The 15,135-nt window shown below is 44.3% G+C and overlaps 1 protein-coding gene across 2 annotated transcripts in view; it reads right to left on the bottom strand.

The window, feature by feature from the left end:
* The window catches only part of PTPN14 (protein tyrosine phosphatase non-receptor type 14), a 147,485-nt gene that overhangs the window by 25,299 nt on the left and 107,051 nt on the right, over positions 1-15,135 (bottom strand). For both annotated transcript variants that reach the window (XM_087827908.1, XM_087827907.1), the window contains 5 exons: positions 14,245-14,332; positions 10,865-10,953; positions 7,604-7,691; positions 6,484-6,566; positions 3,650-3,707 (listed from right to left, as the gene is read on the bottom strand). In XM_087827908.1, coding sequence (XP_087684034.1) covers positions 3,650-3,707; positions 6,484-6,566; positions 7,604-7,691; positions 10,865-10,953; positions 14,245-14,332 — 406 coding nt within the window. The remainder of the gene's footprint in view (positions 1-3,649; positions 3,708-6,483; positions 6,567-7,603; positions 7,692-10,864; positions 10,954-14,244; positions 14,333-15,135) is intronic.

Raw genomic sequence — 15,135 nt, 5'->3', positions numbered from 1 at the left:
GAGAACCAGCCGAGCGCACGACAGTGCCCGTCACTTACCCGCGTCTGCAGGGGAGCACTGGGGCTGCTCGGCCAGCTACCCTTGGCCCAACCCTCTCCCCCTGATCCTACCCCCACCTCATCACGAAGCCAGGGCTAGAGAAACAAGACGGGAGAAATACGGAGGCTGGTTCAAGGTGAGAGAGACAAAGAGGCGACAATCAACATGAGCACATCTATTTATAATCTATTTTCTAATACACTTGCAAAGCTCCCAACGCCTTTTTTTCTAGAACAAAAATTCATACATGAGTAAAATACATTAACAATGGCTACGAAAGGCTGAACCGTTCAGAGAAATTTTAGTGTAACCAAAGAGACCCACTATCTCCAAGAAACAAATTGCTTTTGTTCCCTAAATGAAACAATGCTGATCTAAAACTGACACTGTCGTCGTTGTTTTTTTATTTTATTTTTCAATTACAGTTTACATTCAATATTACTTTGTATTAGTTTCAGGTGTACAGCACAGTGGTTAGACAATCATATTGGGGGGAACACTTTGTAAAGTATATGATTGTCTAACCAATGCCTTTCTTCAAGGAATAACACAGAATACATATTATTAGGTTCCATGTAAGAAGTAATGAGAACAGGGGGCACCTTGTTTCATTGTTCAAAACTGCCTCCCTCCTAGAGCCACAAGCTAGGACACATCACCAGAGCTGCACTTCTGACCCAGTGCACAGAACCACATCAACCTCCAAGAGGGATGGGGTAGTGATGGACTGGGCCCACTTGCAAATTTATGTAAAAATCGAAAATGTATTCCACAGCAATGAGCATGTAGCTCTCAAGACCACATACTGGCCTTCCCATTGCAGAACCAAATGTAGAGAATCCAATTCAACCCTTTGTCCCTCCAGTGAAGAGTCTTTTCCATAAGACTCTTAAAAATGGCCATTTAGACTCAATCTGAGAAACTTCTGGCTGCAGAGGAAGGTAAACTTTTAAAGGACAAAAAAAAAAAAGCTTAGATGAGTTCAATATTTGGTGAGCCAACAAAGAAAATATAATCATATTTTACTAACGTCATCCAAAGCAAGTTATTTAACTTCTGTAGGTCTCAGCTTCCAGTCAATCAAGTCAAGCCCCTCCCTCCCCCTATCTCAAACATGACCCATTTTATTTTTATATTGGGGTCCCAGGTGAGAGTTTGTTAGAAGAAATAGTTTTGATACTAAAAAATTTTAATGTTGTAAACCACCAAAAAGGATGATCTCTTATATTTCAATCTGATTATTTTAAAATTAGCCTTATTAGGTATTCATTGAAATGTGACTGCTTTCGGAGAAAAGCTGAGATCAAGCCAAAAAAAAAAAAAGCCAACGCCAGCAGGGGTCACACTTTCTCAGTGTCTCTCTACGGAAGATGAGCGCTCCCCAAAGTTGTTTGAAGCTGGGTAAATAACTTATCTACCATTTCCTCCACTACAAATAATGCTTCAGCATCAAAAGGGCAAATAAAGAAGGTAATAATAACAAGGGATCCAAAAGTTAAAAAGAATCCGGGAGAAGAAATAAAGAATTGCAATTAACGTAAGAAAGTTCAGGGTACCAAAGAGAAGGTGTTATAACAGCTCTCCTAAATATTTCCAAATCTCCCTTTGGCTGGGTTTTGAGTTGCAATTTAAAAATATTTTTCCTCTCCTTAGTAATACATATTTCAACTCAATTTTTCCAGGGTAGGACAACCAGTTTTGAGGCTTAAAAAAACAACAGTGGGGAGGGATTCATACAAGGGAATAGAAATAAATGGCAGGCAATGTTGGTTCACTGCCTTCTCTTGCTCTTACTTAAAAAAAAAAATCTGTTAAGTAAGGTACTGTTTATGAACTGGCAAAAGATAGCAATAAGTAATCCTCCTGATACCATTTCAGGGTTATTTTATTTATTCCATCCCTTAAATATTCTAATATACTATCCTATTTCTTTCTAGACCTGCTAATACAAAAAGCAATCAGAGACTATAATACAGTCAGCAGAAGGGCAAGAGAAGAGTAATCAGGCAGCCTGGTTATCAGCAGGGAAGCCAGAGGAGACAATGTTCTCTGGCTTTCCTCTCATCCCGAGGAACTCTTGGTGAAATGGTTTAATCCTAAAGGGCAGAGGAAACAGAGAAGCCAGGATTTCTGCTTCCTATAGACCATCCCCATCCACATAACAGAGGAAAGCCTCAGCATCTTCTCTGGACATTTAGAATGAGATTAGAAAGCCTTAGAATACTTTGTTTGCCTCCCATGGTGTTCCATGGACATAAAGGAAAAATTATCTCACGAATAAAGACACGTGCAGTCTAAAGAAGGGAAAATTAAAATAGCATGAACAAAGGAGTAGATTAAGGGAAGCAGTGCCATGAACAAATCTACTGTTACGCCAGGGGAAGCGCTCAGAGGGACCCCTTGATTCCAAATCAAGGACCCCGTGTGAGATTTTGTGCTTACTGTCGAGATCGGTAACACTCACATGGGTACTCAGGAATTACTACGTGCTGATAGAATGGCCCAACTCTAGAATTCTAGGAGTTCATGTCTATGCATTTCCCCCCCAAAAAATAAATAAATTCCTCAAAACTTTCTTTTTAAAAGACAAGTTAAAGATATGCAATTCTTGTATACCCTGTATACACTGTGATAAAGAAAAATCCAATTTTATTTTCCTATCAACTCAAAGGAACGGTTCATCTAGAAAATTAAAAGGCCACGAGTTTATTTTAATTATGTATAAAAAAATCATAACCCAAATAAAGAATTATGACTTAAAACAAGTAGAAAACTTTAAAGGAAATCAATTCTTTGACACCTTCCTATTATGTTATCTTTAAGTAATCCTCAGAATAAAACACGGCCTAACACAAAACACATGTAATGAAATCAGAGTTGTGGTTCCATCTTGCACATGATGAAAAGAGCAGTTAAAAAAATTTTGTTGCCCTTAAAATCGGAAAATGTGCCATTAATTTTCCCTATCAAAGACTTTACCTGAGAACATCAACTAGAGTTACTGAATTTCCCCTCATTTAAAAAGTATTTTCTGCTTTGGCCAGTGTGGCTCAGTTGGTTGGAGCATTGTCCCGTACAAAAAAAAGGTGGCGGGTTCAATTCCCTGTGGGGGGCACATGTGGGAGGCAACCCATCAATGTTTCTCTCTCTCTCTTCCTCTCTGTCTTTAAAAAAATAAAATCAATTAAAAAAAATTAAAAAGCATTTTCTGATTAGTGTACTAAGCTCGATCTATGGCACTGAATACAAAAGAATTTGTGGAGTTTGAAGACATGCCTCCATGTAACAAGCAGAAACAGTGATAAAACAACAGATGAGAACCCATGGACAGAAATAGTAGGTCCCATGCTGAAGGAACATGGTCCCATCACCCTGGAATAAGACTTATACTCATGGGGCTGAACCCTGAGCCTCACTTAGAGAAGTGATGACCACGGTGGGCACCACGGGACAAGATGGGTGTGCATCATACCCACTTGGCAGACGGATGCCCTTCTGCGTTCTCACCTGGGCATGATGCCCTAGTCACCTCTCCTCTCAAATTAGCAACAAAGGACTCTCCATCCCCAACAGAGAGGCTACTTTTGATTGCTGAATATTTTATACATACCAGAGAGGATCGGCTCCAGGTGGGCTGGCGTCTGATGGGGGGTGGAGAATTTGATTGTCTACAGAAAAAGGTGAAAAATAAGGATGGTTATTAGTTCCTAGATAACAGACAGACAAGAGATGGAGAAAAGGGGAAAACTATCAGCAAAGCATAAGCATTATTTTTGGGTGGTCAATCTAAGGACCATTCCGATTTCCTTTTTTATTCTTTATCTTCCAAATGTTTGGGACATACTGTACTTTTACAAAAAGTTTAGGAAGTCCAACTAAAAGAATGAGGCTTATTTCTAAAGAAAGATTATGAGGGAAATAAGAAAGGCAAACATGTTACCATTGTTATTACATGGATTTTTAAAAACTGTATTCTTTGTACCTTTGTGTATGTGTAAAATCTTTCATAATAAAACAAGAAGAAAAATATTCTTAAAATACTGCCAGTAAAAGGAAACAATAAAAATCCCAAATAAATTAAATATGTTTGAGGTATAAAGGTACTTTTAATTAAGATCATACGTATTGCAAATATTCATCTGATCAGATCCTTTCCAGACTGAGAATCAATCTGATTTTTTTTTTCAATGTAGAGAGAAAAATGAGTGGGGATTAAGAGTGTTATCAAGTTCTTAAGAAATCGAATCAAAGGTGCCTTTGAGAAATAAACCCAAATTCTAGAATTACATTTTCCAGCCCGGCCGGGCGTAGCTCAGCGGTTGAGTGTCGACCTGGGATCCAGGCGATCGGGGTTCGATTCCCGGTCAGGGCACATGCCCAGTTGCGGGCTTGATCAATGACTCTCTCATCATTAATGTTTCTATCTCTCTCTCTCTCTCTCCCTTCCTCTCTCTGAAATCAATAAAGATATATTTAAAAAAAAAAAGAATTACATTTTCCACTATCCTCACTGAATCCATTAAAATAATAATAATTAAAACAGGACATATAGAGTTGGCCATCAACCTAATTTCTTCAATTTAAAGCACTCTCCTTATTCTGATATTTCACCTTTCCTACCTTTTTGGTGATAAAATGTATTTTTTTAATGAAATGATAAAAACGATATAGCAATATTGGATTTTTTAAACTGGCCAAATATAATATTATTAGACCTACTGTTAGACACTCTTGCCTCTCCTCTCTACATTTTTTTCTAACCAAGTCAAGAAATATTGGTACCAGTCCCTGGAGCTGTATGGGAGGTGACAAGCAGTAACTGTGTGAGAGAAGTCAGAGAGTGGAGACCTCTCGAGAGGGATGCTGTTAAGATGATGCTAGTTTTATAAAACTCCAGAGGGATGTCCCAGGCCTTAATGTAGCCTGTACTAAGACTCTGAAGCTGTATTCGGAATTTACTGTGTATGTATGTGTGGGGGGGGAGGAGGTGCAGTTTTAAGAGAGTCCCAGTTTTTATCAGGTAAGAAGTTAGGAACCTCCCATAACTAGTTAGGAAGAAGAAAGGAATGGTTATTACAAAAGTAGAAAGGAAAGATATAATTTCCTTAGTTTTCAGTCTAATACGTGACGTTCACCGATATTCTAAGAGAAGACTACCAAAAAAAATACAAATAATAAATTTTATAGTAAATCCACTTGCTGAGAAATGGTCAAACCAGAATTTGATTTGAGTAAATTTCGCTTCTCCACATATTTTTTAATTCGCCTCACAGAAGTTGACTACAGAATTCTTGTTAATGTGAAGGGCAACAGCAAAGTGGAACTGCAAGGAAAGGACCCAGAGGGAGTCTGCCCGCTAGACCGGCCGGCGTGGGCATGTGCGCGCTCGGGAGACAGCTCTGGCTTCCTAATTTGCCGCTCCCCGCTCAGTGCTCTTCTGATTTACATGTGCAGACTTGGCTGGCAGATCTAATGCTGTCAAACACGCTTCCAGCCTCTGACAGTGGCCAATTGCAGCGGCTGCTTTGAAAGGGCCTCCACCGTGTAGAGAAAAGGGTCTGCAGGGCCCGATGACGCGCTTCTAAAATGCGCTCTCCAGCAGGAACCGCGTTAGGGCCACACCTGCACGCTCTTGGATGTGTCCACTGGGGGAGTGGAAAGGCAGTCCTTCCCTTGCATTTACATCCCCGAAGTTCTTTGAAACAAAATTAAACACGTTGGGCGCCCCAACCACTGATGTACTCTGCTGAGGAGCATCTTTTGAAGGCAATCAAGGTAAAGGCAACATTAGCGAGAGCCCCAGCACGCTGTATCCAAGGTCAGGTCACATTTAAGTTCCCTCATCAGACTCCCCTTATCATCTTTATTTCCAAATGAAGCTTAAAACACGCACACGGATTGGTGACATCTATCAGTGTCCTCCAAGTCTTCCTCTAATTACCCTGGCCTCTCATTTACAGGGAGATGACATGACCCAGGAGCACACGCAGGGTTACCCAACTGTGTAAGCGAAACGGGGCTGAGGATGACAGCAGCTTCTTCTCTTTCAAGCTGGCTCGTCACTGTGTCACACACTTCTGAACATCCTCTGCATCTGACACGAAGGGGCACCCTGGCAAATTGGGAACGAACCGCTTGGCTCCTCCAAACTCATCGCGGAGGTTGGAAAGGCACTAATGGTGACAGTGGGCCAAGCCATCCAGGCAGTCAAACATTCAGTCAATTTGTGAATTATCTGCTCTGTAGGCACAGGTACTAACTACACCACACGGTCTCCATCATTTAAGCTCTCTCCCTCCCGCCCGGCTTTAACATACTCCTTTAGCTGCTACGAGGAACAAGGGAAAAGAGTGAACGGAAAAAGCAATCTACAACATCCCTAAAGCACATGAATTTAATCCGACCAAACCATCCGCGGAGGGGGCGCGTGAGGCGTTTACTTACTCAGTGCAGATTTTGTTTTGTTTGTAAAACTTGTGCCGTGTAGCAAACAACCGAGAAATGTACTTGGCATTTTCAATATCATCCTTGGGAAAGAAGAGACGGAGAAAAAAAATAAACATTTATTCAATGATACACACATTTGACAAGGATTCCTCTAAACAGGGACACACCCCTTCCTCCCTTCCTGTCAATCACAAAATAACACCCTGAGGCACAAACCAACTTGCTGAAATTCAGGGGCAGCCACGCGAGTGAAGGCCACCAAAGGATGACAAGACAAGACTGTCTGCTAAAGACTCCTTTATGCCCAAGGCGTTGGGGTTATGGTGATGAACTGGCATGTTTCACATAATTCCAAACCAAGGGCTTTAAAAATAAATGAATGAAATGAATGAGCCCAGCCGAGCATGGCTCAGTGGTAGAGCGTCAACCTAGGATCCAGGCGATCGGGGTTCGATTCCCGGTCAGGGCACATGCCCGTGTTGCGGGCTAGGTAGCTGATCAATGACTCCCTCCTCATTGATGTTTCTCTCTCTCTCTCCCCCCCTCCCATCCTCTCTCTGAAATCAATAAAGATATATTTAAAAAAATAAAAATAAATAAATGAATGAACCAAGGCAGAGCACAGAATGAGTACCAAAGCATCATTGAAGGAGAGGCAGGGAGATGCAGGAACAGCCTTGGCTCTCGAGGAGGCCCTCAACAGAAGGGCCATTGCTCAGCTGACTTTGGACAAGGCTTGAACTATGATGGGAAAGAAAATCCAGGTCAGCCAGCAAAAGAAAATGCCATGCGATAGAATCAGGGGTTAATGATGAGGGTTGTAACTAGAGTGCTGAGGAAAGCAGCCTGCCAGACAGACAATGCAATCCATCACAAATAAGGCAGGTGGAGGAACCCAAATCCGAGTCAAACCTCAGATTGGGAAGCAGGCGTTCTGAACGTGAAATCACTACCACTATCCTGGAACGAGTAATGACAGCACTGGGCAAGGGTTGGAAGTTTCCGTTCAATGGAATATTCACTCTCTCAAGGTATGGAGAGCAAGGAAAGGATGTCACGAGTTGAGAAGGCAGAAAGCAAGCTGCCCGTCGCACCCCACTTTGCCCGTCTTGCTTACCGTGTGAAAGGGCACAGTCTCTTCTTTGTTGATGAGCTCCACCAGAATGGTCGACTTGTTATGCGTGATATTCCCCATATCGTTCCACCTGGTCAAAAGAAAGACGACTGTGTTAGCCCCAAGAAGGTCCATGCGTTTATGAATCTGCACAGGAGGGTCCCTGGCTACTGCTGAGTCTAATTTTATAAATGACGACTTAGCTCTATTTTCAAAAGTGAAACGTTCCTTCCCTCAAGGCAGAAAAAGCATGCCTCCATTTAAATAGCTAAAAATCCTATGTAAACTATACCTAGATGCTGTTGTCCATGAAGTATTGTTTCCTCCCTAACTAGTTGGAGGGACATTTGCAAGGGCCTTCTTCTTGTTACTCATGTTTCCAAACTGATGGGGTATTTCTCGTGATCCCGGCTTTTAATGATGGAGGAACATTATTTGAAGGCCAGATGTTCCCGGAATCTAGGCAAAGAACCCACATGGATCCTGTGCTGTAATGTACATTACTGATATGTCACCCAGAAAAATGCCTAGGAGGTGAGTGTTTAACATGCCTGCATTGCTGTGAACTAAACCCACACAATCCTTCTGTTTCCTCATGGAGACCTATCTAAAGTGTGATGCACAGAAATAACCACCAGATAAGGGGAGGGAAGCTACTGCCTCCCCTCCCACTTGGAGCCCATTTCTAACCATCTCTCACTACTACCTACCCTCCACTCTGTGCCCCAACCTGTAATCCCTGTCCACTGACTTAACTCCATCGTGTTTTAACTCATTACACTTCCCCCTCTGCCTGGAGGGTTCCCTTAAGACTCAGCTCAGGAGTGGCCTTCTCCAGAAGCCCTTCCCCATCCCCAACCACCCACATGCTAGGAAAGAACCCCGTGCTGTCCCTCTATCAGTTACCATATTGCATTATGATCGCTTACTTCTGTGACTAGCTGTCTAAGGAGACAGACCTAGACCACAGGCCCCACGCCCTGGGTAGAGTTTCTGCATCTCTGCATTGCAAGCACTGACCCACAGAGCTGGCACACAGCATGCACTAAATGTTTGCTGAAAGAACTAAAAGTAATATTGCTTCCCATCTGTATAGAGTATGGTTCTTTGATCAACTCTCTAAGGTAGATAAGGCAGCTATTTCTGTTTCCACTTTGGAGATGAAGCAATTTAAGCACAAATGAGTACATGACTTAGCCACATTCACCCTGCTCATCAGGGATGGATGATTTCTATAGCTGGGGCTTCCAGATTTTCCTCCAATCACCTTTCCATGACACCAGTACCAACTGTGTTTACGTACATCTGCTGGAGCCACACTGGCCACAGGTGCTCAGCACAGCTCCCTGCCAACTCACAATCCCATTAGATCACATCTACCTGGACTCAGAGCTACACGCTTCTCAGTGAATGTCTCTGGAGAGAAGAGCTATTTGGTTTCCTCTGGCTCCATTCCTTCAAGTCAACTGCCAAAACTCTGAATCCACCCCTCACTCCACCATATGCCTTCATCTGGTGGCATGACTAACATGACATTATCGTAGAAATAAATTCCCACCTTGTAAGGGGTTTCATGACAAGTGCTGAAGGAAAAGGTCTGGAAGCAGTTCCTAAGGAGACTGAACACATCCTGTGAGTGGCTTATGATCAGCCAACTTTCAAACTGCTATTTTCTTCCATTTAACCTCGATAGCTACAATGCAAGGCTTGTCTCCTTCTCCAGGCTCAAGCAAAATAATAAATAAAGCATTGACTTAGCTATGGAGAAATCACCACCACTGCCTTGAAATGAACACTGGGCAAGTATTGGAAGGTTATCAGTTCAATGAGATATTTATTCTCTTGTTCTATGGAGAACCATGTGGGACAAAATGCCTGGAGAGCTTTAAATAGGCATAAAATGTTATAGTTACAACTCTGCACATATTTCTATATTTTACTCAGTTACTTTATAATTTCTTGTAGGCCTATGGAGTTGACTAAATATATCGAAAAGTCAAGTTTATTCTGTAGCCCAGAAGACCTCTCTCCCCACTCACGCTTCAATGATGTCTCTATACAAGGAGCAAGAGAAAGTAAAGGGCAAAAATAATGGCCCAGCCGGCATGGCTTAGTGGTTGAGCATCAACCTATGAACGGAAAGGTCACCTGTTCAAGTCCCGGTCAGGGCACATGCCTGGGTTGGGGGCTCGATCCCCCAGAAGGGGGTGTGCAAGAGGCAAGCCAATCAATGATTCTCATATTGGTGTTTCTATCTCTCTCTCCCTTTTCACTTCCTCTCTCTGAAATCAATAAAAACATATTTAAAAAAAAATAATGGCAGGATGGGGACCTAGGAGGACATAAAAGTCTATTAGGAAGCCTTTGGCAGGAAAAGTTTCTCAAAATGACCTGCAGCAACTGCTGACCCAGACAGTAGGTGGCTGACCCAGGTTTACTTCCAGGGGGTGGAATGTGCTTTCCCTCTAAGACCTGTCTTTGATCATGGGCCCTAATGCACAGCTCTGCCTGTCAGACACACACACAGGAAAGCTGCTCTTCCCAAAAATAACAGGCCATATTCCCTTGTAAATAAAAGCAAGCATCCAATTTTTTTTAAGCTCACTGATGTTACATGGAATCTATGGGCATCAATACAAAGCAGGCTCACTGACGTGTAACTGAAGGGACACTCGGATGCACCCCTATATTGGTTCTATGCGTGTTAAATGAAAAAAAGGGTTAAAGGGTCAAAACAGTAAAAAGTACCAAAGACCTTTAATTTGTAACAAATCAATTGCCTTTTCAAAACACCCCTTTACAACGAAACCCCTTTTGTGAATAGAAAGACTAGCTTGCACTTTTCTACCGCCTGTGGTGAGGCCCAGGGTGCAGGACAAGGGGAAGCAGCCAGTCTGAATTTCATGACCGGTCATGGGTATCCCAGCAAAGGTAATCAGCAAGAGACACCTGGAGAGCCTGTTTCCAACCAGGCTCATAAAATGTAGTTCCCATTCTCCTAGCTCGGTGGGGTTCGGGAGTGAACTTCCTGGCGTCCGGTGGGAAGAAGGCTCCCCCCACCCCCACTCCCAAACAGGCCTCCAGGAAAAGTGAGATGAATTTCTCCACAACCCCTGAAATCCCCCAGAGGGCTGATCTGAACTGAGCTGAGAAGCGCTCACTCTGATCCCTTTGTCGGACTCAATCATTTGTCTAACTTTGCTATTCAGTGGGTTTTTCTCGAGTTCCTCAAGGAGATCAAGGACAAAGGGCAAATAAGACTACCTGTGTATGACTGCTTGTCTTCCAATTCTGTTTCTCACGAAAATCCCCATAAAGAAAATGCCCAGGTGCACACTGTTTCCATGATTGTCCTGTAAAGGTGAACAAAAGGTAGCTGTGATGAAACAGATCCCCAGCAGTCTGGCAGCACCCAGCCATGGGCTGCAACAGCCCTTGGGGACCACGCCCAGCTTCTACACCATAAACGAAAAATGAATCACAGCAGCACCACAGCAATCAGGCAACTAGATCCTGAAGGGATGCGCTACATTGCACCTCCTAATATATTATGTATGTATTTTTCTCAGTTTGTCACGACGTATTTCCTGTGTAAAGGAATTTTAGGATTTTCTCAGATTTGTTGGCAGTCCATGAACATCTATTTGTTGGCAGTCCATGAACATCTTTCATGAACATCTATTAGTATCTATTTTCACCTTAGTTTTTGTTTCTTAAATCCCAATTGTCCATGCACATAGCCTGATTATACATGCCTATTACCCACGAGCAATCGATTATATATGCACATAGTTTGAAGAATTGAATGTTCTTTAGAGTTCTTCAAAAGAAGCCACGGCAGACCTGTCCCCACAATTTCCTCTCCCTGAGAAGCACCAGATTCCACCACTTAAAGCCCTAGTGTGTGTCTTATAGGAACCTACTAAGCTTGGCTTTTTACTTTAGAGCCTCGTATTCATCAGTTCTGGGATATTTTCTCGAATTACTACATCCTGTTTCCTCTGTTTACTCCTTTTAGAACTCCTATTATTCAGATGTTGAACATCCTAAGCTGGTCCCCTAATTTTATCTTCTGCCTCCCAAGTTCCACTACTTTATTTTTTGGTGAGATTTTCTTAATTTTATCTTCTAACCTATTAAGTTTTCCATTTCTGATATCATACTTTTAATTTGTGAGTTGTTTTATTTTCTGAATGTTCCTTTTTAAAGGCAATCTATTCCTCCAAGGAGGTAATTCATACACACACACACACACACGTATGTTTATCTCTGAGACTGACAGGATGGTATCTTTGGGCAGGAAGTTCTTCACCCTACAGACTCTCTGTCTTCTAGGCTTTGCTCTCATTGTGTTGACCTCTGTGGTTCTTATTAGGGCATCGTGTAGGGTGATGCTTCGCATCATGGCCCAGGTGGGATGCTAAACACTGGTTGAGAGCTTTGTGAACATGGGAGGGCACGTGGACTGTAGACTTCACTGTCCACAATCTGCTTGGCCTGGTGTCCCCTCTCAGTAATCTCTTCTCAGCCCACCCAAGCTAACATGGTAACAGGAGTCTCCTACCGGGGATGGAGAAAGGTAAGACACTGCTGGTGGCCAAAGCAGAAAGAGTTGGGACAGAAAGAACTGGGAAGGGAAAAGGGCACCTTGTTATTATGAGAAACGAAGAGGGAAGTTACACAACAGGAAAATCTACGTGTGAAAAGAAGGCAGGTGAAGTGGAGACGGGAGGAGAAAGAAAACTTCTCGGAAGGGCTGCCCTGGCACTCTCCCAGCAGATCGGCGCGATGCCCCGTGGTGATGGGGACGCAGGAAGAGCCGATCGCCAGGGCGGGGCGGTGGGAAAATCTCAGAACGGATGCCTGAGGCACTGCCCTGGTCAGCACCGAAGGCCTCGACCTTGAACTCAGTCGAGGATCGAGGCTGCAGACTCTGACTCACTCCATAGCGCACTGCCCAGGGCCACGAGCTCTGACACTACAAGAGGGACCCAGGCAGCCGCCCCACCCGTGTTTGTGGAAGAGGCGGGCAGACCTGTCGGGAAATGAACTGAGCCTTCTCCAACCTTGAGAATTTTTGTGGAAGCACTCACGGAAAAGCCCCCGCTAAGTGGAAAGGTTCTCCCCTGGGATGTATCCCCCATCACCTGGTTTTATACGTATTTACTTGGTCAACTAACCCAAAGGGCCTGCCTCACCACAGTCTGTCCCTGCACACTGTCCTGCCTGCTGCTTTCCCACTGTCTCGGTGCCGGCCGCGTCACTGCCCCACTGGTACCGCTGACCCACCCATCACCTCTGGGTTGCCAGGAATCATGTGGTCTGTAGGTGGTCACCTTAGTCATGAACAGATATGTGGGGGGGAAGGAAAACGGAAAAAGAAACCCAGCTAATTGACGCCCACAGGCTGTGAGTCAGCAATGCCTGTCTGCCTACTCGCAGTAAGGTACAGTGTCCCCTCTGGACTTTCCCACTAAAGGACATACTGGAAAGCTCATCGGAACCAAGCACAGTGGATTTCAGCACTACCTCCACTGCCCCTGCTTCCCACAATTCAGAAGCACTAAAAACAAGCAAGCAAATGACCACAACAAAACCCCCAACTTCCAGGGACTGGGAGTCAGTCTTCTAGGAGTGGAGAAAAGTCTACTCTGTTTCCAGGACCCAAAATATCACGACTATCTATGGGCTGCTGAAATGTAAGTGGGATGCAGATGGCTTCGAAGGCATTATTGCAAGGAAAATGGATTACAGCCCTACGAAGGGCGGCCATGAGAGAAGCAAAAGAAAATTAAACAAATCTGAAAAAGAGCCATTTAGCCCTTTCCGCAAGCTGCGGCCACCCCGCGCAATTCCGCTGGATGCACACGGGCGGTTCTCATTAAGGCAAATGGCAAATGCACAACAGAGGAGGAACAGAACACGTCTAAAGCAGGCCGTGGGGCCAGTCTGCAGCGGAGCGTCTGTGCTCAAACGGCAGGCGGCTCCCAGACTGCTGAAATGTGCCCGTTGCTTTAGGTTTCTGATAAAAACTCCATCCTTTGCAAAGTTGGTAAGCAGAGAGGGGAAAATGAGTTTGGGTCATGGGCTCAGCTCTATAAACGTCTGTGCACCACAATCCCCACCACACTCACTTCAGGAGGTGGATTTTTTTGCAAAGGAGGTGACACACTGTAAGAGATTCTTGGGTGTAGTTTCCAGAGAGCGCCCACCTCTGAGGCTCTATAGGACGGGAGAGAGAAAGCACGAGTGCGTAAGGGAAATGTTTCACTCTGTGCCAGAAACCATCTCTGTGCCAGCGTAAAAGAAGAGGCGCGAGGCTAAGTATGGGGCAGAAACCTGGGGGGGTGTCTCTATTAGGCACAGGTGACCTCAGCTCCTCAGCTCCTGGTGAGACTGGAGGTGTGCCTTGCTCCCTTCACCATGCAGGATTGGCTGGTGTTTGGCACTCACTCAGACTGCCGAAATCCATGGAAAGATTCAAAATCTCTTAGTTACAAAAAAAATCTTTGCTGACTTGCCAACTAATGCCACGTGGCAGACAGAAAGCCAAGCCGGCCTGCTGCTATCAACACTGGTTTTCCAAATGCCCGTGCCCTTCTCAGAAGGCTGACCCAAGGCCAGGCCAGGCCAGGATATGCTACCTTCACAGGGAAGATTTCCTGCCCGAATCCATCCAAACGCTCCACTTCGTTGATGTACATGAGCTCAGCTTCGGCTGGCAGGATTCCACTGAAACCAAAAAGCACGAAAGGAGGAAACAGTTAAGGGCGAACCAAGTCAGGGGAAGATCCACCCTCCCGATGGCACATTCCAGAGCTGTGGTTTAGCTGCTGTTCTGGGAAGAGCAATCACCACCTAACCATGAGGGCAGGTGCAGGGTGAAGTAACTCATTAACATATTCCCCCGTAGCCCTGTGTTTGCCAGGCAGTAATAAGAGGAAGGTGAAGTATTTAATGAAGAGCCACAGCCCTGTAAAGCCTAAATCATTCTTTCAGACGCCCCTAAAAATAACGCTGCCTGCTTTAAAAAAAAAAAGTTTCTCTCCCACCTGGGAAAAACATCGCAACTATTAAAACTTTAAAGGAAAAAACAATAAAAAGTTTATGAGGCTGATATTTTGGGAGCCAAGTGGCCAAGATGAGAGACCCTAGGACCACTGCACAGACCCTCTGAGGTCGGAAGGGAAGGGTGTCGGTTTCCCATTGTTCCCAAAGAGAAGGGTGCCTGTTTCCCATTGTTTCCGAAGAGCTCCAAGCAGTCCAGACACCAAGCGCTCAGGGCTTTCTTAAAGTCACCACCTTCTACCCTCGTGATCTTCACTTTCCCACCCAAAGTAGCTCTTTTCTGTCGTCACTCTTAGCACAAGCAGTCCAGGCTTCCCAGGCCTGGCAAGAGACTTTTAGGAAGGTCACAAAGAAAAATTCTCCCAGCCACCAACTCCACATCTGTGTGGGCTTGCAGGTACGGAGGAAGAAATGGGGAAATATAAGGGAGAAAGAACAAAAAAAAGACAGGGGGAAAGGGAGGGAGG

This window comes from Miniopterus natalensis, chromosome 19 (genome assembly GCF_054644295.1).
Source record: "Miniopterus natalensis isolate mMinNat1 chromosome 19, mMinNat1.hap1, whole genome shotgun sequence".
NCBI classification, from domain to species: Eukaryota; Metazoa; Chordata; class Mammalia; order Chiroptera; family Miniopteridae; genus Miniopterus; species Miniopterus natalensis.
The sequence above is the reverse complement of the archived record's forward strand: the minus strand, read 5'-3'. Positions and strand labels throughout refer to the sequence as shown.